Below are 21,952 nucleotides of genomic sequence, written 5' to 3'. Positions count from 1 at the left end.
AACTTCATTAAAACTGGTTCCTATAGAAATTTTCTTAGAGTGGTGTTTGGTGTAAGTTAAAGACTATTATTAAGTTCTTAACTACTTACGCCTATATATTTTTAAAAAACTCAATTTCCTCTTGAAAGTTCAATCCTTTATTTATTTATTTTGATAGGGAAATTGTAAAGAGTTGACATATTTTTAAGCCATTCACACAATTGTATTTGAGTGCTGAGTTTTTAAAGCATAGAAGTTTTCTCCAGAGGTTGTCTGCCTATTTGCTTACTTCCTTCCCAAGATTTCCTTGATGCTGTTGTATTAGTAACTGCTGTGTGGATAAACCTCATGTGAAAATAGGATGGGTTAATTTTCTCTAAATAAAGGCAGTTTTCCCCTGATTAAGTTTCTCTGAATGAATTATAGGTACACACCTCATTCAAGGCTAAATTGCTCCCTCTTGTGCTCATAGTCAAGATGTTTAGATTCTTTCTGTAATGTGGAATTAAGGCTTCTGTATTTAAATGTCTTATTGTGATAGGAGATTTGCAGATCAGTTGGTCCTTTGGTCTGTTTGTCTTTTTTACTTTTAATTTTTTTGTGAGGAAGGTAATTAGGTTTATTTATTTACTTATTTTCTTAATGGACTGGGGATCGAACCCAGGACCTCATGCATTCTATGCATGCACTCTACCACTGAACTATACTCTCCCCACTGTTTCTGTTTCTTTTTTTTTTTTTAAGCTAATAGTGTTTTATTTTTCTTGCATATGTTAATAATACCCTAGTTTAGTTTTAAATTTAGGAAAGAAAGACCTTTGATGTAGATAATAGGTACTTAAATTTAAATCTGAAGAGTTTAATAGCTAATCAGGTTACTGTCTTTGTCTTATCTTTAATCCTGGTTTATAAAATTTTAAATAGGAAGCACAAATTAAAAATATACCTTAGGAGGAATAGGTAGCTTAAAACTTTGTTTTAAATATTACAGTAGTAGTATTTTCATTTAAAAAGAAGTAAAAATTCTTTTCACTTGGCCTTCTCTCCCTTCTCCTAAATTCTTCATCAGAAATAATCATGGTTAGTAGTTTAGAGTGAGTTTTTCCAAACTTTTTTTTCCTTTGCATGTACAAACATGTACACACACAGAATATAGCTATAACACTAAAGGAAGCCTCAGATACTTACTATTTCATAACTGTTGCCTTACGCTAAAGGAAGCCTAGAGGACTTCAGGAAGCTTTCAGGGGTAAAGCGTGGGACTTGTTATTTACCTTCTTCTAAGACATTGGCACTGGTGATTAAACCATGCTTCACAGCCCTGCCTTTACTTCAGTTACTGCAGTGTTCTCTCTTCTGGTCATTTGTTATCTTTTTAGATTTTCATGTAGTTCATTATGTTACATAACTCAGTTCATTGCCAAGTTCTGATCTAGGTCCCCTTCTTTCATTCCCAAGCCTTTGCCATACCTTCTAGACTTTCTTCCTCTGTGATCAGGAAACTCCTCTATATCATCAACCCTTCTTAGAGTGTTTACTTCCTTTCCTTACGTGAAACTGGCCAGTTCCCTGAGGATACCACTTTTTCCTTAGCTTTCTTCAGTGGTGTGGCAACTTTTTTTCCCTTTATATTCTATATGCTTGAGCACCAGGAAATGGATGGATACTGTCCTTGCTCTCTGTTGCCTCATCCAGACTATTAATATTCCGTTCTCCAGCTAAATTCTTTGTCCTTAGAGGTTCATTTTTCTAACCTTTCCCAATTATGTTATTACCATTTCATTCATTGATGATTGTTTTTATTAGTTACAAATTTAAGCTCTTTTCTTGTTGACACTCGTAGTGATTTTGATATCCATGTGGATGAGTCATCTAAAAACTTGCCCTGTCAGTTTCTTGACCTCTTTATCTGTAGTGACCATTTTCTTCACTCCTCTGCAACCGTATGCTTCACTGATCACAGGCTAGATCCTGGTCCTTGGCATTACCAGAAACATTACCACTTTTGATATCTTGACGTTAAAACTTCTGTTCCACTCTTTGCCTACCTCCGTCTCTTCTGTTCTTCAAGTTCGCTACAGTTTTCTGACCTATCAAGCCTTACCCATTAATTCCGTGATATCCTCAACGTTTGTCCCATCAGCCCCCTCCTAGGCTTGGGCCTACAGTTTTATTGCCCATCATTAAGTTGCTCCTTAGCACATACTCTCTTGGTTCTTTAGTTCTCTCCTTATCTTGGGTAAAAGCTGATTCCTTCTCTGTGCTAGGAGATGGAGTAGGTTTTCCTCTTGTTCCGTATTGCTTCATCCAGACGTTACTTCCTTTCTCTTTGCTGAAGAAAATCACTCAGCTGAGTTGCAATTGAAATTCATGATCATAAACCTTGGCAATTTTACCAAGTTTATTTAGTGGATGTGTAACCATTGCATTGGAGTTTGTAGGGTGTAATCAGAAAACAGTTTTACTCTTTCATTGCCTGTTCAAAACTCTTCTCTGGGATTGATTCTTTCCTTAGCCTTGTACAGGTTCAGAGTGTACAGGTAACCTGAAGTCTTTAAAAAGTCTTATTTCATCAATTGAAATGTAAGTCCTATTTAATACTCCAAACTTCATTTATAGTGTTCTCCCCTTCCTCCATTCGACCTGCTTCAGGCTTTGGAAGCCTGCAGTAGAAGAGGAGGTTAAGATGAACATTGCAGGGTGTTTCCAGTTTTTCCCTTTTGCAAATAATGCTGTGGTGAATATCCTTGCGAGGGCAGGCTAGTTTAGAATTTGAGCACTGACACTAGAGGTTTGAATCCCAGCTCTGCTTTATTAGCTGTGTAACCTTGGACAATTTACTCCACCTTTCTATGTCTCAGTTTCCTCATCCGTAAAATGAGGGTAATAGTGTCTGCTTGATAGTCCACTCTGATTAAATGTAGATTAACATATAGAGTTCTTAGAATGGTGCTCAGTAAATATCTTTCATAAGTAGATCTTTGCACATATGCAAATATTTCTTTGGTTGTTTGAATTTTTTAAGTAGTGATTTCTCTTTGTACTTATTTGTGAATACCAGTAAATAAATTGCCCTTTGGTATAATGTAATTCATTTATCTTTGTATCTATTTTTTGCTTTTTCTTATACTTGTATAACCACATAATTTAAATATGGTTAATGCCACTGGTCTGATCTAACGCTACTATTCCTCATATTTCACATTCTTGCATTTTTTTCTATCTATATAGAGCTGATTTATACAAAGTATAGTATATAAAAGCTAAAGATTTTTAGCTCCCGATAATGTGTAAGTAAAGATATGTATTTTAAGATGTTATGACTTAATTAACAAAAATGATGATTACAGTTGACAGTAACAGTAATAATAATGGCTATCCTTATATCATGCTTATGTGTTCAAAGCTTAATATTTGTAAAGTACTCTCAGATTCATATCACTAATAATCCTATCTGTTATAACCTTTCACATTTAACAAAGCAAATTCACATTTTATATCATTAATTTCTCACAGTAAACTCTGAAATAGGTGGGGGTGAACAGTCCTATTCTAGTGCAATCAATGAGACCGAGATTAAGTGATTTGCTAAAGACTGCACAGCTAGTAAGCAGTAGAGCCAGGCTTGAACCTAGCGTCTTCTTTAAGTCTCTATATGAGAACCATAATGAGTGACTTAGGTGTTCCTGGACATCAGTGGTTCTCAGTCAGAGGTGACTTTGCCTCCCAGGGAACATGTGACAAAGTTTGGAGACTTTTTTGGTTGTTGTAACTGAGGAGGGAGCATCTGATGGACAGAGGCCAGGGAGACTGATAAATATCCTACAATACACAGGACAGTCCTTCACAACAAAGAATAATCTGGTCCACAATGTCCAGGGTGCTTAGGTTGAGAAACAATGCTGTACAGTGATCACTGAGGACATAGGACAAAGACTGAAATGTTGTTTGATAAGATTTTACTGATAGGCAGCAGATTTACTCCAAACTTCAGTTTCTCCATATTTTCAACTTTTCTTAGATTCAGGCTGTAAAGCTCAATAATACCCTACAAAAAAAAATACATACCCTGAATTGAGAGAAGCTGAAGATGTGATGAGATTAAAGATTGGAACAAATCAGAACTTATCTATAAAGTCTTTCAAAGGAGGACTCCTGTTCAGAAGCCTTAAATTTATTATTCTTTTCCTCACCAGTTTGTTTCCCAGGGGGTGTGCATTGGGTTTCAGTTGGGAAGCAAGACAAATCTGGGCTTCTGATGAAACTGCAGAATCTTTGCACACGGTTGGATCAGGATGAGAGTTTCTCCCAGAGGCTTCCACTTAATATTGAAGAGGCTAAAGACCGTCTCCGCATTCTGATGCTGCGCAAGCATCCAAGGTACAGATGATTGCATTTAGTTGGTATGTGAAGTCCCAATGAGACTTCACTACTAACATCTTGAGAACATTGTAGCCTTTTCTTGTTGTTGGATAGAGGGTCTAACAAAGAACTGTTGCTTTCCTGCTGTTCTCTCTCATAAAAAAAAAAGTGTCTGCCACTGGCCTTCTTTGCATCCTACTTGCCATGTTGTCTCTTATGTACCATTGTAGGTGCTCAAAAAATATTTATTAGCTAGGTGAGTTAGTCAGTAGTCTTTGCTAGAAGATGCAGCCTTCTTACCTTAAATCTATTCATTCTTTTTTTTTTAAACCATTTTAGAAATTTATTTAGTTTACAATATCATATTTTTAAAATTGAAGTATAATTGATGTACAGTATTATGTTACAGGTATACAATATAGTGATTCACAAATTTTTAAAGATTATACTCTATAGCTATTATAAAATATTGGCTATATTCCCCTTATTGTACAGTAAATCTTTGTATCTTATTTTATACCAGATAGTTTGTACCTCTTAATCCTCCCACCTCTGTCTCCATCCTCCACCCTCCCTCTTCCCTTTCCCCACTAGTAACCACTAGTTCCTTTTCTATATCTGTGAGTCTGTTTCTTTTCTGTTATATTCACTTGTATTTTTTTAGATTCCACATGTGATATCTTACAGTATTTGTCTTTCTCTATCTGATTTATTTCACTTAGCATAATTCCCTCCAAGTCCATCCATGCTGTACACTAGAAACTAATACAACATTTTAAATCGACTGTACTTCAGTTAAAAAGCAACCAACCAACGAACCCATTTAAGATATGGGCAGAAGAACTCAACAGACATTTTTCCAAAAGAGGAAATGCTGATGGCCAACAGGAACATAAAAAGTTGCTCAGCATCACTAATACCAGGGAAATGCAAATCAAAATCATGATGAGACATCATCTCACACCGGTCAGCATGGCCATCATCAAAAAGAATACGAATAACAAATGCTGGCAAGGATGTGGAGAAAAGGGAACTCTTGTACATTGTTGGTGGGAATGTAAATTGATGCAGCCACTATGGAAAACCTCCACTACGGAGGTTTCTCAAAAACCTAAAAATAGAACCACCATATGGCCCAGCAATTCCACTCCTGGGCATATAACTGAGAAGAATAAAAACATTAATTCAAAAAAATACATACACCCTCTTATTAACAGCAACATTATTTATAATTGCCAAGATATGGAAGCATCCTAAGTGCATATCAATAGATGAATGGATAAAGAAGATGTAGCATATATATGCGATGGAATACAACTCACTCATAAAAAAGGTTAAATCCATTATTTCTAACAGATAAACACAGAACAAGAGAGAGAATAAATGTAGGCAACTGATAAAAGACTGAGTCAGGAAGGATTATTTATTTAATGGGACCCTTTTGTTGTGTTGTTTTAGTTTTAGGTACACATGTAACTCTTCAACTTCCATGTACTTGAAGAGTTTATTTCAATAGTTTATTTATTCAATATTGAATGTGCTAGACACATAATGAAAATTCAACAATTTTCATTAGCCAGAAGGGAGACAACAGCTTAGTTGCTGTTTGTGTTTAAGAGTTAAGGGATTTAGTCAACAGTTTGATTTCTGTGATCTAGCAGCCATTCTTTCATTTGTTCCTTTAACCAACAGTGAGTGTTGTGCTGGGTTCCAGGTCAGTGCTACCAGTACAGAGATGAATGAAGTATTCCATGTGTGTGTAACAGTAAATTGGGCAAGCATTAGGTATTGGCTCTGAATTTTTTTTTAATGTCCCAGTGTACCTGATGATGCAGTATACTTTCATATGTAACAGTGGCTGAGTACAGCAGTGATTCTCAAATTGGTAAGGGGATTAATATCAGAGTATTGAGTTAGAGGAATAATTTTTGGAAAAAGCCTCCTAGTGATTACAATGGACACTCACTACAGAGGGCAAGTTCCCGTCTCTCTGGCTTCTTTTTCCTCCAGATCTCTCTGTTATTTCCCCCTCCCCTTGATAGTCACTAGTATCCATTTTCCTGGAGAAATAGGATTGAGACCATTAGCCATTCCCTCTTTTCTTGTTCATCTTTCTTACTTTGCAAAGTAACAGTGATTTCTGTTTAGGAAAATAGTGTAACCACTCTCAGATGTATCAGACCATGGCATATAAAGCCAGTCATATTGTTTTTCAGCAGCATTTTGGTTTATACTTTTGTAATTTTCCAACCTGTTTATGTTTCTGGAGTCTTTTTTTTTTTTTTTTATTGTAGTATACAGAAGTAATGTACCATTCAGGTAACAATGCTAGTGGATAATTATGCTGTCAGGTTTTAGTTTTATTTTTTTTCCTCCATTTGTTCTGGTGAGTTTAAAAAAGTTTTCGGAGGAACCAATCAAGAATCGGTACAGAAGTTCTTTGTCATTATGAATAAACAAACTGATTTCTTAGATGGAAAAAAAATCCACTAGTGTATCAGATATTCTTGATGGTGCTTCCTGTTAGGTCAGAACATACAAAATTTCTAGTTTCGTAGGTAAAAAATGGTCAAATATTGTCATTGTCTTATAATTCATTTTAATGCTAACCTGAGCCCAATTCTTGTTTGGTTTTGGTGCTTAAAGACTGAATTGGAAAAATCCCATTATTTGAATAGTTCTTTTTAGACACTAGGTAGCTGGTTTCTAATACTTACATGGTTTACACAGTTCTCTCTTTATAAGCCACTTAGCTTTAGTACATAGTGATTTGGGATGGAAGGGGAGGGGGAAAGTCTCTAATTTTTTTTCCTTATCAGTATATTGTGAAAGGGATATCAAAAAGGAAAAATAATGAGATAGACATTTATTCTTAACTTTTTAAAAATTTTGTAAATTTAAAAAAACCCTAGTGGCATTCTTTTTTTTTTTTAATGAAACTTAAATGTCATTAGTGACTCAAATCAGTTTTTTCTCATTAGGTCTCTATTGATCTTGGATGATATTTGGGATCCTTGGGTGTTAAAAGCTTTTGACAATCAGTGTCAGATTCTTCTTACAACCAGAGACAAGAGTGTTACAGACTCAGTAATGGGTAAGAGTTATTAATTATTAATAGTTCTTTTATGTTCTCAGTTACATTTAAGTATGTGGCATACCAAATTACTTACTATGTCTTGTGATTTCACAGGTCCTAAATATGTAGTCCCTGTGGAGAGTGGCTTAGGAAAAGAAAAAGGACTTGAAATTTTATCCCTTTTTGTTAATATGAAGAAAGCAGATTTGCCAGAACAAGCTCACAGTATTATAAAAGAGTGTAAAGGTATAATTATTTATTTTGTGTTTGAAGGGGTTATAGAGATATTAATTTACCCTTTTGAAAAAGTAAGCTAATGAACATGACAGTTTAACTCATGAACATCCAAAAACTTTACTAGAATATTTAGTGTTTTAGGTTCTTCTCTGATACCATAAATGGGTAATAGTACTTTGTTACTCATTCATTATTTAAAATAATATTTAACAAATACCCACTATATGTTATGAAAAGGGTGAGATGAAGATGTGACCTCTGTTGTCAAAGAATAAGAAATATAATATGTGAGAGTCAGAGCTTTAAATTTTTTTGGTTGGGATTTTATAAAAATAGTGTTCTAATTTGATAAATAAAAACAAGTGTTGTCTGCTTAATTTGCAGTTTTTATTAGTGAAGTTAAAGTTTACTTGTTTATTGAATATTTGCATTTTAAGAAATTACCTTTGACTCACTTTTCTTTTGTGATGTAAATATTTTAAATTGATTTTTAAATATAACTATGGAAACTATTAGCTCTTTGTCATATTTTTCCAAATATTTTCCCCTAGTTTTTATCTGCCTTTTAATTTCCTTTGTGGTATTTTTTTTGACACACAGAAATTTAAAATTGTATAAAGTCAAATCTATCAACTCTTAAGGTTATTTTTTCCTCGTTGTTACTGCTTGTAAATAGTTCTTGTTTTTCTTTCTGCCAGGAAATAGATACTTGGTTTTGAGTTAATTGACTTTTTTCCCTAAGTTTATGATATTTTATGACTTGATTTGTATTCATTATAAAGGTGATGCATGTGCATTTTGAAACATTTTAAAGAAGTGTGTATGATAAAGAAAAAATAGAAATTATCCATAATCTGATAATTATTAGTATCCTGAGAGTATTTCTCCTAGTCTTTTAGGACATATAAAATCTTGAAAAAAAAAATTGAGATTATAATACAATGCATAATCTTGAATCTTGTCCTTTTTATATAATAAATCTTGAGCATTTTCCCATGTCATTAAATGTCTTTTGAAAATAATTTACCAGTGGCATAATGTTATGATACATTATATACCAGATATTATTCAGGACTTTAAAATATGATTTTTTTCAGTCATTTCCCTGTTATTTAAGATTTTTCACTATTAAAATAGTGAATAGTGCTACGATGAATATCCTTAAATGAAGTACTTTTCATTTCTAATGATTTCCTTAGAAGAAATACCTAAAGTGAATACCTAAAGAGGTATAAATATTTTAAGGCTCTGGATAGCATGCAGCAGAAATTGTTTAAGAATAAACTGATTCTTAACTTAGTGGCAATTTGGAAAGAGGCAGTATTAAGACAATGACTTTTTTTTTTTTTTTTTTTTAGGTTCTCCTCTTGTAGTGTCTTTAATTGGTGCACTTTTACGTGATTTTCCCAACCGCTGGGAGTACTACCTCAAGCAGCTTCAAAATAAGCAATTTAAGAGGATAAGGAAATCTTCATCTTACGATTATGAGGCTCTGGATGAAGCCATGTCTATAAGCGTTGAAATGCTAAGAGAAGACATCAAAGATTATTATACAGATCTTTCCATCCTTCAGAAGGATGTTAAGGTGCCTACAAAGGTAATAGAAGGACCAACAATCCTTGTTATTGGGTATTTATGGCATATAACCTTTGGTATAGTACTGAGGATGTTGTTACAGAGAATATTGGAATTATAAGACCTGTGTGACTGAGGTGGTGGGGTGGAGGGTGTAGAAATCCCACTGCTCTCAGTTTCCATCAAGGTCTCAGTGTTGAACTCAAATGAGTTACCTATTTCTCAGTGGTTCTAGTGAAGCTGGAGAACCATCTGACTTCTTTAGAACTCTTTCTCTTTTCTATTTGAGCTTATGAAATGCACGTATTATTCAGGGCTTTAAAATATTTTTTTCTGTGTGTTAACATCTTGTCTGTGATTGTGGTCATTGTGCATTGTGATACATTAAATGTGATGCATTAAATGTGATACATTTAAAATGATTCTAGGTGTTATGTATTCTCTGGGACATGGAAACTGAAGAAGTTGAAGATATACTGCAGGAGTTTGTTAATAAGTCTCTCTTATTCTGTGATCGGAATGGAAAATCATTTCTTTATTATCTACATGATCTTCAAGTAGATTTCCTTACAGAGAAGAATCGCAGCCAGCTTCAGGTACTTGCACTCTGTACATTTTTTTTTAACTTCTAAGTTTGAAATGATTTTTGACTTTCAGAAAAGTTGCAAAATAGTAGAGTTTCTATGCATATACCTTTCACCTAGCTTCCCCTCAATGTTTTAACATCTTTACATAACTATAATACAGCTATCAAAGCCAGAAAATTAACATTGATACAATACTGTTAACTAATCCACAGACTTTATTTGAATTTCGCCAGCTTTCTCACTAATGTCCTTTTTGAGATTCAGATCCAATTCTGGATTCCATGTTGCATCATAATGTCATGTTTCCTTAGTTTCTTCAAATTTATGAAAGTTCCTCAGCTTTATTTTATGGTCACTTTTGAAGAGTGCTAGCTAGTTATTTTGTACAATGTCCCTTAGTTTGGATTTGTTTGATATTTTCTCCTGACTAGATCGAGTTCATATATTTTTGGCAATAACACCACAGAAATGCTATTGTGTCCTTTTCAGTGCATCATATCAGGGTATTGATATGTCTTATCAGTGATATTAACATTGATTACTTGGTAAAGTTTGGCTCTCCACTGTAAAGTTACTTAAAAATTATTTAATTATTTTTTCCTTTTGTGATTAATAAGCATCTTGTGGGGAGACTCTCTATACATTCTTAAATAGCTTTGGAAACTGGAGTTTCTGTGATGCTTATGTTATGTAATTATTTCTGTCCTCTGAAATGTTTCGTTTGGGTTTCAGGATCTACACAAGAAGATAATCACTCAGTTCCAGAGACATCGCCGGCTACATACTCTTTCACCAGATCAAGAGGACTGCATGTATTGGTACAATTTTCTGGCCTATCACATGGCCAGTGCTAATATGCACAAAGTAAGATGACCCATTTAAAATTTATTTTCTTTTATCTCACTTTTATTTTGTCCTATGTTTACAATTTTATTGCTAAAAGTAGGATTGTAACGTATGTAAGTATTTTTGTTTTTGTTATTGTTTTTACCTGCAGTAGACAAAAGGTACCTTAGTAATTGCAATAAATGAACCACTTAAAGATTCATTCTTCATACCTGTAGCTATCCTTTATGGGTGGTATAGATTTGCTTTTCAGTTTTAAAAGGAAATGGGAGGTGGGAAAGTATATTCATTCATTCAACAAATTTATTGAGTGCCTGTTATGTACTGGTGTTGTCCTTCATTATGAAGGATATACCACAGGCACTAAGTCCCTGCTCTCATTGAATTTACATTCTGGTGGGAGACTGACATGGGACAAATATATACTATGTCAAGGGGTAGTAAGTGCTCAGAAGAACAAAGCATAGAAGGAGAGAGAAAGTGATGATACGTGGGTAGAATCATCATGATTTGCTGATGTATTTGATGTGCGTTGTAAGAGAGAGTCCAAAATGACTTCAGGTTTGTGCGGTGGAAATATCAGTGTTGCTGTGAGTTGAGATGGGGATATCTGTGGATCAAACAAGTATTTTTGGGGGGATGAAGGGAAGGTTAGGGACTCATTTGGAATATATTAAGACACCTGGCTGGAAATACTGAGTATATACTTGGAAATGTGAATCTGGATTTCTGGGGAAAATTACTGATTAAAGATAAAAATTGGGAATCATCAACACGTAGATAATATTTGAAGTGATGACTATCGGCTATTCAAAATGTTAACATTTTGGAAAACTATATGTACTTTGAGTAACTTTTCTATGCTTAGGTATATCATCTCTTGGTTAGAAATAAGGTGTACTGTCGTAGCCTGTTTTTTTTCCTTCACCTAGCAAAATACAGTTTACATCTAATAGTCTACATTGGAATGATAGTATTCCAGTAAATATCTGTGCCCTACTTACTTAACCAAACTGTAATTATTGAACATTTAGGTTGTTTTCAGTTATTTTCCCCTGATGATGCTGTAATGGACATTCTTGTTTGTCTTTGCACCTGTATTATTTCCTTTGGAAATTCTTTGAACTGAAATTACTGGGTCAATGCATCTTTTTAAAAACTTGATAGTATGGTAGTGTGACAGAATTCAATTTCTTCTTACTTTTTTAGCCTTTATTTCTAATTTTTAAAGGTAATGGCTAATTTTCATTGGAAAAGTTTAGGGAAGAACTGAAAGAAGAAAACGAAGATCACAACCATTGCAGATGTACATAATGCTTCTGTGTGTATTTTGCTGGATCATTTTGCTGCTCAGATACACACACTTGTTCTTTAAAACCAGAATGGGATCATAATAGAAGTAGTCTTATATCTTTTTTTTTTCATGGTTATCTTTTTATGTCAGTTTATATAGAATGATGTAATTTGTAAAGCTACATACTTATATAGCTACATTATGGTTGTTCAGTTGGTTGATGGACAGTTACATTGCTTAAGCATACTTATCTGACTTACTTGCTTAGGACACATTTATAAGTGTAATTCTGGGTAAGTGGTGTATACAGTTTGTCAAACTGTCTTCTAGAAGGGTGTCCTGATTTCCATCACTGCTAGCAGTGTATGAGAAATTTTAATTTCTTCTGATGCCAGTAGCATTCATTTTAGCCTTTAGAAATCTGATATTAAAAATTAGTAAATTTTTGTTTCTTTTTGATTACTACTGATGTTTTTGGCCATTTGTACTTTTTATTTTGTGAATTTGCTCTCATCCATTGTCTTTACCTATTTTTCTATTGGAATGTTTGTCTTACTGTTTTATTAGAATTTTCTATAAAAAAGACTAGCCCTCATCATTCATACATGTTATAAATAAATCTTTTTCCTGGTTTATTTTTTGTCTTAAGTTTTATTTGTATTGTTTTCTACTATATTAAAGATTTGAATTTTTATGTTGTTAAATACACCACTGTTTTTCTTTTTGGTATTTTGCTTTTGGTATCATGTTTATAAAAGTTTCCTTCACCCCAGGGTTACAAGAATAGTAAATATCTGTATCTTCTAGTATTTTTTGAAGTTTCTATTTTACATTTAAATCTTAAATCCAACTGAAATTTATTTTGAGTCAAGGTGTAAGGTCCATTTTATGTTTCTTTGGAGTGCTTAATGATGTGTTCTTTTCATCCTTAAACTCTAGACATCTAGTTTCTCTCAGTAGTGTTAGGATAATGATGGTAGACTTAAAATACTTTGATCTCTTTAACAGTGATCCTGATCTTATTTATTTGTTTTTAAAGGAACTATGTGCTTTAATGTTTTCCCTGGATTGGATTAAAGCAAAAACAGAACTTGTAGGCCCTGCTCATCTGATTCATGAATTTGTGGAATACAGGCATATGTTGGATGAAAAGGTATATATTAATATGGGGAATAAGTCCTTACAGGACATCTCATTTTGACACTTAATTCTAGATTTATTAGTGGAGATAAGCAAAATAGAAGAAGTGAAGAGCAATAGTTTTCTTACTTTAATCTTTGATTATCCTAATTATTTTGCTTCCTCTCCTACTGGGAATATGAATAGGATTGAGGTTTGAAAGCCGTGGAAGTAAAGTGTTCAGTGTTTTAAAAAAAAAAAAGAATGTGTTAAGAAAGTAGTACTTTGATAATGAGATTTTTTACACTGTGTTTAGAATTCTGAAGAGGATCACTTTGTATTTGTTACCTAATGGTTGGCTATTTAATTTTAGCTCATAGAGAAAATATCTCATTTAAGCCTTTAAAGTAACAAGATCACAGAATCAGAAAAAGGTCAGATCTTGGCTCTGGTTATGTTTCTGAGAGGTTTCATTGTGTTCATAGGATGGTACTGTCTGTGAGAATTTCCAGGAGTTTTTATCTTTAAATGGACATCTTCTTGGACGACAGCCATTTCCTAATATTGTACAACTGGGTCTCTGTGAACTGGAAACTTCAGAAGTTTATCAGCAAGCTAAGCTGCAGGCCAAGCAGGAGGTCGATAATGGAATGCTTTACCTGGAGTGGATGTAAGTAGGTTAGGAGAGAAACCAAAGGGAGCAGACTGCTAACTATGTCATTATTTTTCAGGTAGCAAATAAGTTCACTCCAGGAAGATTTAACTACTTTGGAAAGGGCTCAAACTTTTAACAGGCATTCTTATTGAAAAGTTGTAGAGAAACAACCATAGGAGAAATATATATTTTCAAAGAGTCTGTAGAGATAGAAGCTTGCCTATAAAGATGAGTTTTGACAAGTCATCCTGAATATTAGTATCAAATGCTTTACTAATTGTAATACGGTGTAGTAGCAAAGAGCATTGTTTTTGAAACCACAAACCTAGGTTTGAGATGCTGTTCTTAAACCTTAAAGTTTTGTGATTTTGAACAAGGTACAGGTTCTCCTTTCTCATACGTAAAATAGAGATAACAGTCCTTTGAGGTAACTACTATTTTTGTGAAGATTTAAATGAGAAGTTGGATATAAAGTGATGAGCACTTTGCCTTACATGTAGCCCTCATTAAACTTCTGCTGAATCCTGATTCTTCCAGCTCCTAAAAGAGGCCATTCAATTGTGCTTTTCCCTTAATCTTACCAATTAGTAAAAGGAAAGGGTAAATTAATATCTTTTTAATGCCTATTTCATACTGTATGCTCACATACGTTATTCATTTTATCTTCAAAACAACCTTATAAGGTAAATATTATTTGCCCTATTTTATAAATGAGAAAATTGAGGCAAGGACAGGTTAAGACTTGACTAAGTTCATGTGGCTTGCTGAATGGAATTTAAACTGAGTCTAGCTTTATTTTTCATGCTCGTTCTATATGCCATACTTCTCTTATAGCTAAAAATAATAAGTATAAATGGTCATCTTTTCATATGTGTAATTTGTATCTAAATTGACCTCTAGGTTGTTGTCTGTGATCTATAAAGCCCTAGACCCTCTTTCCAAATAATTCAGGCTGCCGTGGGTGATTCCTCTAATTCAGTTTAGTTCAACAAACATTTGAGTTTCTCTAATGTACTAAATACTGTTACTGGATGCTGAAGCTCTCCCCAAGTTGCTTACAGTCTAGTAGTGAAGAAAGAAGTTTAAGCAAATAATCATAATATAATGTGATGAATGCAACAGAAGTATGTAAAATAGTGTAACTGAAACGTGGGTAATTGACTTGGATGGGTGAGGAATTCTAGGAAGGTTCCATAAAGGAGAGAGTTTAAAATTTTGTAATTTAAAATTTTAATTTTTCATTGACTTTATTTTTATTTTAATGCAATCCACGTTCCTGATTTAAAAAAATCAGTATTAGAGGGATATAAAATGAAAAGTCAGACTTCTCATGTTCCCCTACCTTCTCACTTCCCAGTTAACCATTCTTTTAACACTTTCTTGGGAAGAGGTTTCACTCCCTGGAAGCGGCCACCTAACTCATTAAATCTGTCTGTATTCTAGAATACTTGTTTACCCAATATTGTAGCATTGTCTCATTTTATGGTGATTGTTTACTTGTTTTTCTCCCATAGTTGTCCATCTGTTCTGTGGTAAAAGACGTTTGGAAGTTAAAATAACAGGTTCTGGCCCTAGACTGCCTGGGCTTGAATCCTAGCTCTATTATTTTTCAGCTGTGTATCATTGGGGGAATGTTATTCAGCTTCTCTTCTAGTGGTACTATTTCATAGCATTGTGAGGATTAAGAGAGTGTGTGTGTGTGTGTACAGACATACCTAGATCATAGAAAGATAGAAAGTGCTCAATAAATATTAGTTGTTATTACGAATACCATTTAGCATTTTGCCTTCCATGTAATTGGTATTCAGTTGAAGTTTGTGGAAGACTGACTGAATTCATGTTTTAGTTTTTAGTTAGTGGCTGAAATAGAATTTTAATAATCAAACATGGGCGTAAGTTTAGTTCTTTGTTCTCTTTTGAATTGTTGAGTTTTTTTTTTTTTTTTTTTTGTTTCATCAACTGCATTTCAGTCTGTAGTATTCTCTCATAGGGTGGTTAATCATTTATAGCTGTATTTTTTAAGTTGGGTCTGACCAGGTCATATTCAAAGAATGTGTTATTTTTCAGTACTGGGAAGCTTTTTGTTTTTCCCTGTAGAACATTTAGGATAGTATAAGCTTAATTTAACTGAGTTTCAGTTTTCAAAGAAATCATTTATTCGTGTATTTGTTATTTATCTAATACTTTTTGACCATATGCCCATCAATTTGACAGGTCACTTTTTGAGTTTTGAGGAATTGAGTAGATAGATCAATGGGAAGTATTTTCTTAATCTGGTTCTCTAAACTTTGCTAGTAACTTACCTGTTTTTCTTCTAGATTCTCATCACTCTAATTCTTATAGTTTATTTTATCACTTCTAGTAAAGTTTAATAATTGTAGGCAAGATTTAAGTCTGATTTACCTTTGTGTTCCCTTTTTTCATTTGGTCTGTTTTATGTGTGGTTAATTTTTTTAAAGAATAACAAGTGGCATCTTGTGCCAGGCACTGTTTATTTAGAGCAGGTATCATTACTCACTTTTTACATATGAGGAAAATGAAACTTACTAGGTTAAGTAATTTGCCTAAGTTTACATACCTAATAAGTAGCAGCAGCAGGGTTACCCTTTAGGTTTATCTGATTCCTAACTTTTAACTCTTTTTAAAAATTAAAAAAAATTTTTTTACTGAAGTATAGTTGATTTACAAGGTTTCAGGTGTACAGCAAAGTGATTCAGTTGTACATATATATGTATATATAAAATACGTATTTTTTTCAGAGAACCTTTGGCTCTTAAAATATGCCATTTAACATATTTACCCCATAATGACTGGGGTATATATATGTGGAATTTTGACATTTTTAATATTTTCTCCATTTTTAGTATACATTACATTCCTTTACCCTTTAGCCTAAGTGAAATAATGTAATATCTATATTAGTGAAATAGAGAGTAATTAGCAGATTAAGGTACCAAAAAAATAACGTTACTTTTTTTCTCTGTATCTGAATAACTGTAGTTAGAGAAAAGCAGTTTTAAAGTGCATCATCATCATGGTGGGTGTAATGTCATACTTTAGTTAGGAAATGAGGTTCATTTTGCTATAGCTCTTTCCTTCTAAAAAAGGATTTTTTCTGAAGATACCCTTATATAATGTTTTCTCTGCACATGTTATTAATGTATCAGAGGAAAATAGAAAGTGATACGTATTTGATTAACTGGATTCCCAACTCACTGATACTTGTGACACATGACAGATTGCTTGATGTAGGGTAACATTTGTTTTAAAATGCTGCTTTGTTATATCATGCTTTTTTCTTCAGGTGATCTATGCTGTCATTTACACGTTGGTAATTTAATTTTAAGAGTTTCATTTTGGGAAACAACTATGTAAAAGATGATGTATTACTGAAAGAAAATAATTACTTTTACTTTATTTATTGGGTTTCTATTCATTTTTTCCTTGTGTATAGAAACAAAAAAAACATCAAGAATCTCTCCCGCTTAGTTGTCTGCCCCCATACAGATGCTGTTTACCATGCTTGTTTTTCTGAGGATGGTCAAAGAATAGCTTCTTGTGGAGCTGATAAAACCTTACAGGTAAAGCCTGTCTTTTGAGAAAAATTGAAAGAGTCATGTACCTGATACTGTGCATATTGGGATATATTTAAATCCTAAAATTCAGGAAAATTACACATTAAGAATAGAGAAATATTTAGATCTCTTGGTCATTTAACGAACGCATTCTCTACAGATTTAACAGATGTGGTTGTGTGTTTTATAATTCTAAACTTGCCAGGTGACACTCAAGTGCCTTTTACCCTAGCAGTCAGTTGCTGTCATCCACGTGCCAGCTAAGGGTAGTGAGGAAATGATAAAAGACACAAGGACCTCATAGCACAGTGAAGAGGGCTGTGATTAAAAAACAGTGATTAAGTAAAATACCTATTTTATCATAGGCTCAGTCATAGATTTCTGACTGTAAATAGGAATTGGATAATTTTGTAAGGTGCTTGAAGGAATTTTCTTTAATTTCTCATTTGTTTTCAGAAAACACGAATGAGTGCTTTTCGTTAAACTAGTACTCTGTCTTTTAATTTTGAAGGAAATAAAATCAAATTAATTGAAACGTTTAAGATGGCAAGACTATGACTGTAAGCCTTATTTCTATATGTGTACTTTATTACTGATTTTATTAACTTTGGCTTTTAGACTGCAGAAATAAAGCACGTTGAAAGAGGTGTTTCCTATTTGATTGTTAAGGATTTGCCAAACTATTTGCAAGAACTGAAGCTGTATTGCCAGTTCTTTTTACTGATATTACAAACATTTAACAGTGGGTCGTTCTCTATGTTAAGGCATCTGAATTCTGACAGAAATTCTGATTTTTTGAGTGATACTGCCAAAGTTCGTTTCTGTTGCAAAATAACAGTGATTAAAATCTTCTAAGATTTTTATTGAATGATGGCCCCTGGTTAAGTGGTTATAGTAAAAAGATTTTGTTGTTGCTTGTGCAGGTATTTAAAGCTGAAACAGGAGAGAAACTTCTAGAGATCAAGGCTCATGAGGATGAAGTGCTTTGCTGTGCATTCTCTGCAGATGACAAATTTATAGCAACCTGTTCAGTGGATAAAAAAGTGAAGGTAGGGAAATATTTTCTTCTTGAGTTGTAATCACCACAGAATTTATTTTCTTTTTCTATAATAGAGGGACTAGAGTAAGTAGGGTTAAAGGACTCTTGCCTGTTGACCTGCTAACTTAAGGCCAACCAATTTTTATCCATTGTAAATTAATTTTTTTATTTTTAAGCACCTGCAAAAGTGCCTAGGCTGATCAGCCTGTGATATTTACCAGGCAGCTGGGAAAAACAATTAAAAATTAATGAATTTGCCTGACATTTATTGGCAAGTCTGTGGGATAAATATCAGTTGAAATCTTTGAGTGTACTGTGATTAGAAGTGTTGCTGCACAAAATTATCGTCTGAGATCAGATTCCTGTTGTAAAATACATAATTTGTGAAATACAACCCAGACTTTTTTTTACCTTTATGAACTAGCTTATATTCAGTGCAACACCAGATGGATGAACAAACTAACAATCAGGTTACTAGTCTAAAACATAAATATAAAAATTACCCTGTGGGTTTTTTTCTCTCTTTGTTAATTTTTCTTTTTTGTCTCTAAATTTGGCTCTTAGCTAGAGTATTCATGTGGAATTTTAGAGAAACTGAAGTCTTAGGGAATGCTTTGTTTGATAAATGGAGGGGAAACCTCACTTCATGCTTTTTTCCAGAAGGGTTGTGGAATGCTGAATCTGGCTAGATGGGGTGGCCTTAGTGGACCTGGGGGCAAGAAAGTTGGCTTGGGAGTTTTCCTGGACTTTGCACTTACTTGAAGAGGGCTCTGGAGTGTCCAGACTAAACTGAGATTTTTGGAAAAATCTACCTTTTGATAGGTGGTACTCTGTAGGTGGCTTTACAGCCAGTCTGTTAATTCACTGTAGCCTCTACCCTCAGTCAGACTTAGAGTTGGCCGCTCTGTGCCATTCCAGAGTCAGAGCTGTGTGGCTCATGTGTCTGGTTTTTTTTTTTTTAATTAATTTTTATTGACGTATAGTTAGTGGACAGTATATAAATTACAAGTGTGCAGTATTGTGGTTCACAGTATTAAAGGTTATACTTTTAATTTTAAAGGTTATAGTCTATTAATAGTTACCATAAAGTATTGACTTCAAGTTTCTGTTTTGTAAGAACTCAACATTTAAATCAAGAAGCAGAAATACCTATTAAAGAACTTTAAAATAAAATAAACTCTTTGGACCTCTGGGGAGTGTTTTGATAAGATAAAAAGAAAATGCTATAGGAGGGACATTAGTACCTCTAAAAGTCCAAAGTCCAGTGAAGATTCATTAGGTAATCTGTTTCTTTTGTTTGTTGTTCAGTGGAACAGACTTATTTGTCTTACATAGTAACTAGGAAGATGATCACTTTTTACTGAGAGCTTAACACTGCATGAGGCTTTATGTGACACACTTTCTCATATTACATTATCAGTTTCTCACTACAACTTGCAAAGTGAATATTGGTCCATTTTTTAGATAAGGAAACAGGTCCAGAGATGAATTTTCCTGGGCTCATATTAACTGATAACTAATGGAGCCAGGGTTGAAAGCTAGGTTTTGCTCAGAATCTAAAGCCTTTACTTTTTTCACTGAGATATCTACCTTTACTTATTATTAGTACTTAGTATTGTACTTAGTATTGTTATTAGTACCTTGACGTCAGCAGATCACTAATCAAGTTCTTTGCCATTTGACACCAAGCCTTGTGTAGCAGAGGTACAAGTATTCCCATTTTACAGAGGGGAAAACTGAGATGCAGGTAAATTAAGGACTTGTCTAGGGACACACAACTTGTAAGTGATAGAGCCAGGTCCTAGACTTAATTTTTCCCATCCAAAGTCTATTATTCTATCCCCTTTATAGTACTCCTTTGCTTGCTGTCATTTGTATGAACATGTGAAATCTTGCCCTTGAAGAATGTTATGTTTTCATGAGATTCTAATTATGCTCTAGAAAGCAATATGTATAGACTTGCAGGTAATTTTTTTAAAAAAAACATCCTGGCAAAATGCTGACATATTTTAGGGAAGGAGGAGGTATTCATTAGCATTATGTCTGACTGGGAAAATCTGGTCAACAGGATGGATAACATTTGCAGAGCAGCTCATTTTTGCTTTGCTTCTGTTTTCCCTTTGAAAGTAAGGGGTAGTTGTGAATTTCATTTTCTCTGTTCTCTTTAGATTTGGAATTCTATGACTGGGGAACTAGTGCACACCTATGATGAGCACTCAGAGCAAGTCAATTGCTGCCACTTCACCAACAACAGTAATCACCTTCTCTTAGCCACTGGTTCAAGTGACTGCTTCCTCAAAGTAAGTGTTATGGATAATAAGAATTGTATAGGTAAATTTGATAGATACATCAGAACTTCTCCTTTGTTTTTTGTTTTTTTTTTCATTTATTCATCAGAGATCTTTTGGTTGCAGGGATAGAAACCTTCCTATTAGCCTAAACAACAGCAACATTAGCAAAGATATTATTGGCTCTTGTAACTGAAAAATCTGGAAGAAGCATGGCTTCAGGCATAGCTGATTCAGATGCCTAAACAGTACTCAGGCTCCAACTCCCTCTCCATCTCTAGACTTTGTTTCCTTTTTCTTTGTTGTTGGTTCAGGCTTGTTCTCTCTGTGTGGCAGGAAATATGGCTATCCTTAGCTCCAAGAATACATAGATGTTACAGCTCATTCACAGAGGAAGAGAAACCTGCTTTTTCCCAGATCCTATAGTTTTCCGATAGAGAAAACTAGTTGACCTGGTTTGGGTTACATATGCATTGCTGAATAACTCTAGTGGTCAGTAGGATGGAATCCTTCAATTGGCCAAGAGGTCACAAATTTAGCCATGTAGAAATGGGACAAATGAGGTTAGGTCAGCTCCAGTTGAATTATAAGTGGGGCTTGATTCAAAAGAGAGGGTCTGTTATCAGAAAGAGGAGGGGAAAAAGGTACAGATAGCAAAAAAAACTTTTTAAACCAGACTAAAACCAAAATTATATATTCGTTCCGTATGTTTGATGCTGTTTTATAATTAAAATTATAAAAGATTATATCTTTTTTCCCCCCTTAAGTAGCATACTGAAGATAGCTCAATTTAATTTTTAATTTTTTGGAATCCTGGAAATATCTACTAACTTATTTTGGATTCTTTTTTTGGTTTGGGTTCTGCCCGTTGTTTCTTAGTGTCACATTTTTGCAATGGGCCATTTTATTTTTGGGAAGGGCATGTAGAACATTTCAGTTTGAAAAACCTGATAGACTGTTTTGAAATTTAAATAAGCTATTTTTTTTTAAATTTAAGAAAATATTGAAACAGTTGTTGAAAATTGTCCCTCCTCCCCCTTTCAGGAAGTAGAAGCTGTATCTTTTTTTTTTTTTTCCTCCAGAAGAAAACTTACGTGGAAGCTCAGTGTATAAAACAGATAAAGCCCCTTGCTCCGGTTGAAGTGGGGGTGTGGGCCTGCATTTCTCCTCTCTCATATTTCCTCTTTTACTCCCTCCCAACCCCCATAGTGCCTTTCAGGCATGTTTTTGGAATCCCTAAGGCCCTGCAGAAAACAATTTAAAAATACCAGATTGGATCAAAATAACATAATAATGTAGTAACATAATATCTTACAATTA

General features: G+C 33.9%; 1 protein-coding gene across 21 annotated transcripts in view; it reads left to right on the top strand.

The window, feature by feature from the left end:
* Nucleotides 1–21,952, top strand: part of APAF1 (apoptotic peptidase activating factor 1) — a 115,278-nt gene that overhangs the window by 8,411 nt on the left and 84,915 nt on the right. For all 21 annotated transcript variants that reach the window (XR_012510721.1, XR_012510720.1, XR_012510719.1 and 18 more), the window contains 11 exons: nt 4,176–4,359; nt 7,323–7,435; nt 7,532–7,663; nt 9,013–9,251; nt 9,658–9,825; nt 10,549–10,680; nt 12,996–13,109; nt 13,561–13,745; nt 17,185–17,311; nt 18,229–18,354; nt 20,513–20,644. Coding sequence is in view for 5 of the 21 variants with exons in the window: in XM_045522452.2 (XP_045378408.2) it covers nt 4,176–4,359; nt 7,323–7,435; nt 7,532–7,663; nt 9,013–9,251; nt 9,658–9,825; nt 10,549–10,680; nt 12,996–13,109; nt 13,561–13,745; nt 17,185–17,311; nt 18,229–18,354; nt 20,513–20,644 (1,652 nt within the window). In the remaining 16 variants the exon portion in view is untranslated. The remainder of the gene's footprint in view (nt 1–4,175; nt 4,360–7,322; nt 7,436–7,531; nt 7,664–9,012; nt 9,252–9,657; nt 9,826–10,548; nt 10,681–12,995; nt 13,110–13,560; nt 13,746–17,184; nt 17,312–18,228; nt 18,355–20,512; nt 20,645–21,952) is intronic.

This window comes from Camelus bactrianus, chromosome 12 (genome assembly GCF_048773025.1).
Source record: "Camelus bactrianus isolate YW-2024 breed Bactrian camel chromosome 12, ASM4877302v1, whole genome shotgun sequence".
Classification (NCBI taxonomy): Eukaryota; Metazoa; Chordata; class Mammalia; order Artiodactyla; family Camelidae; genus Camelus; species Camelus bactrianus.
The sequence above is the reverse complement of the archived record's forward strand: the minus strand, read 5'-3'. Positions and strand labels throughout refer to the sequence as shown.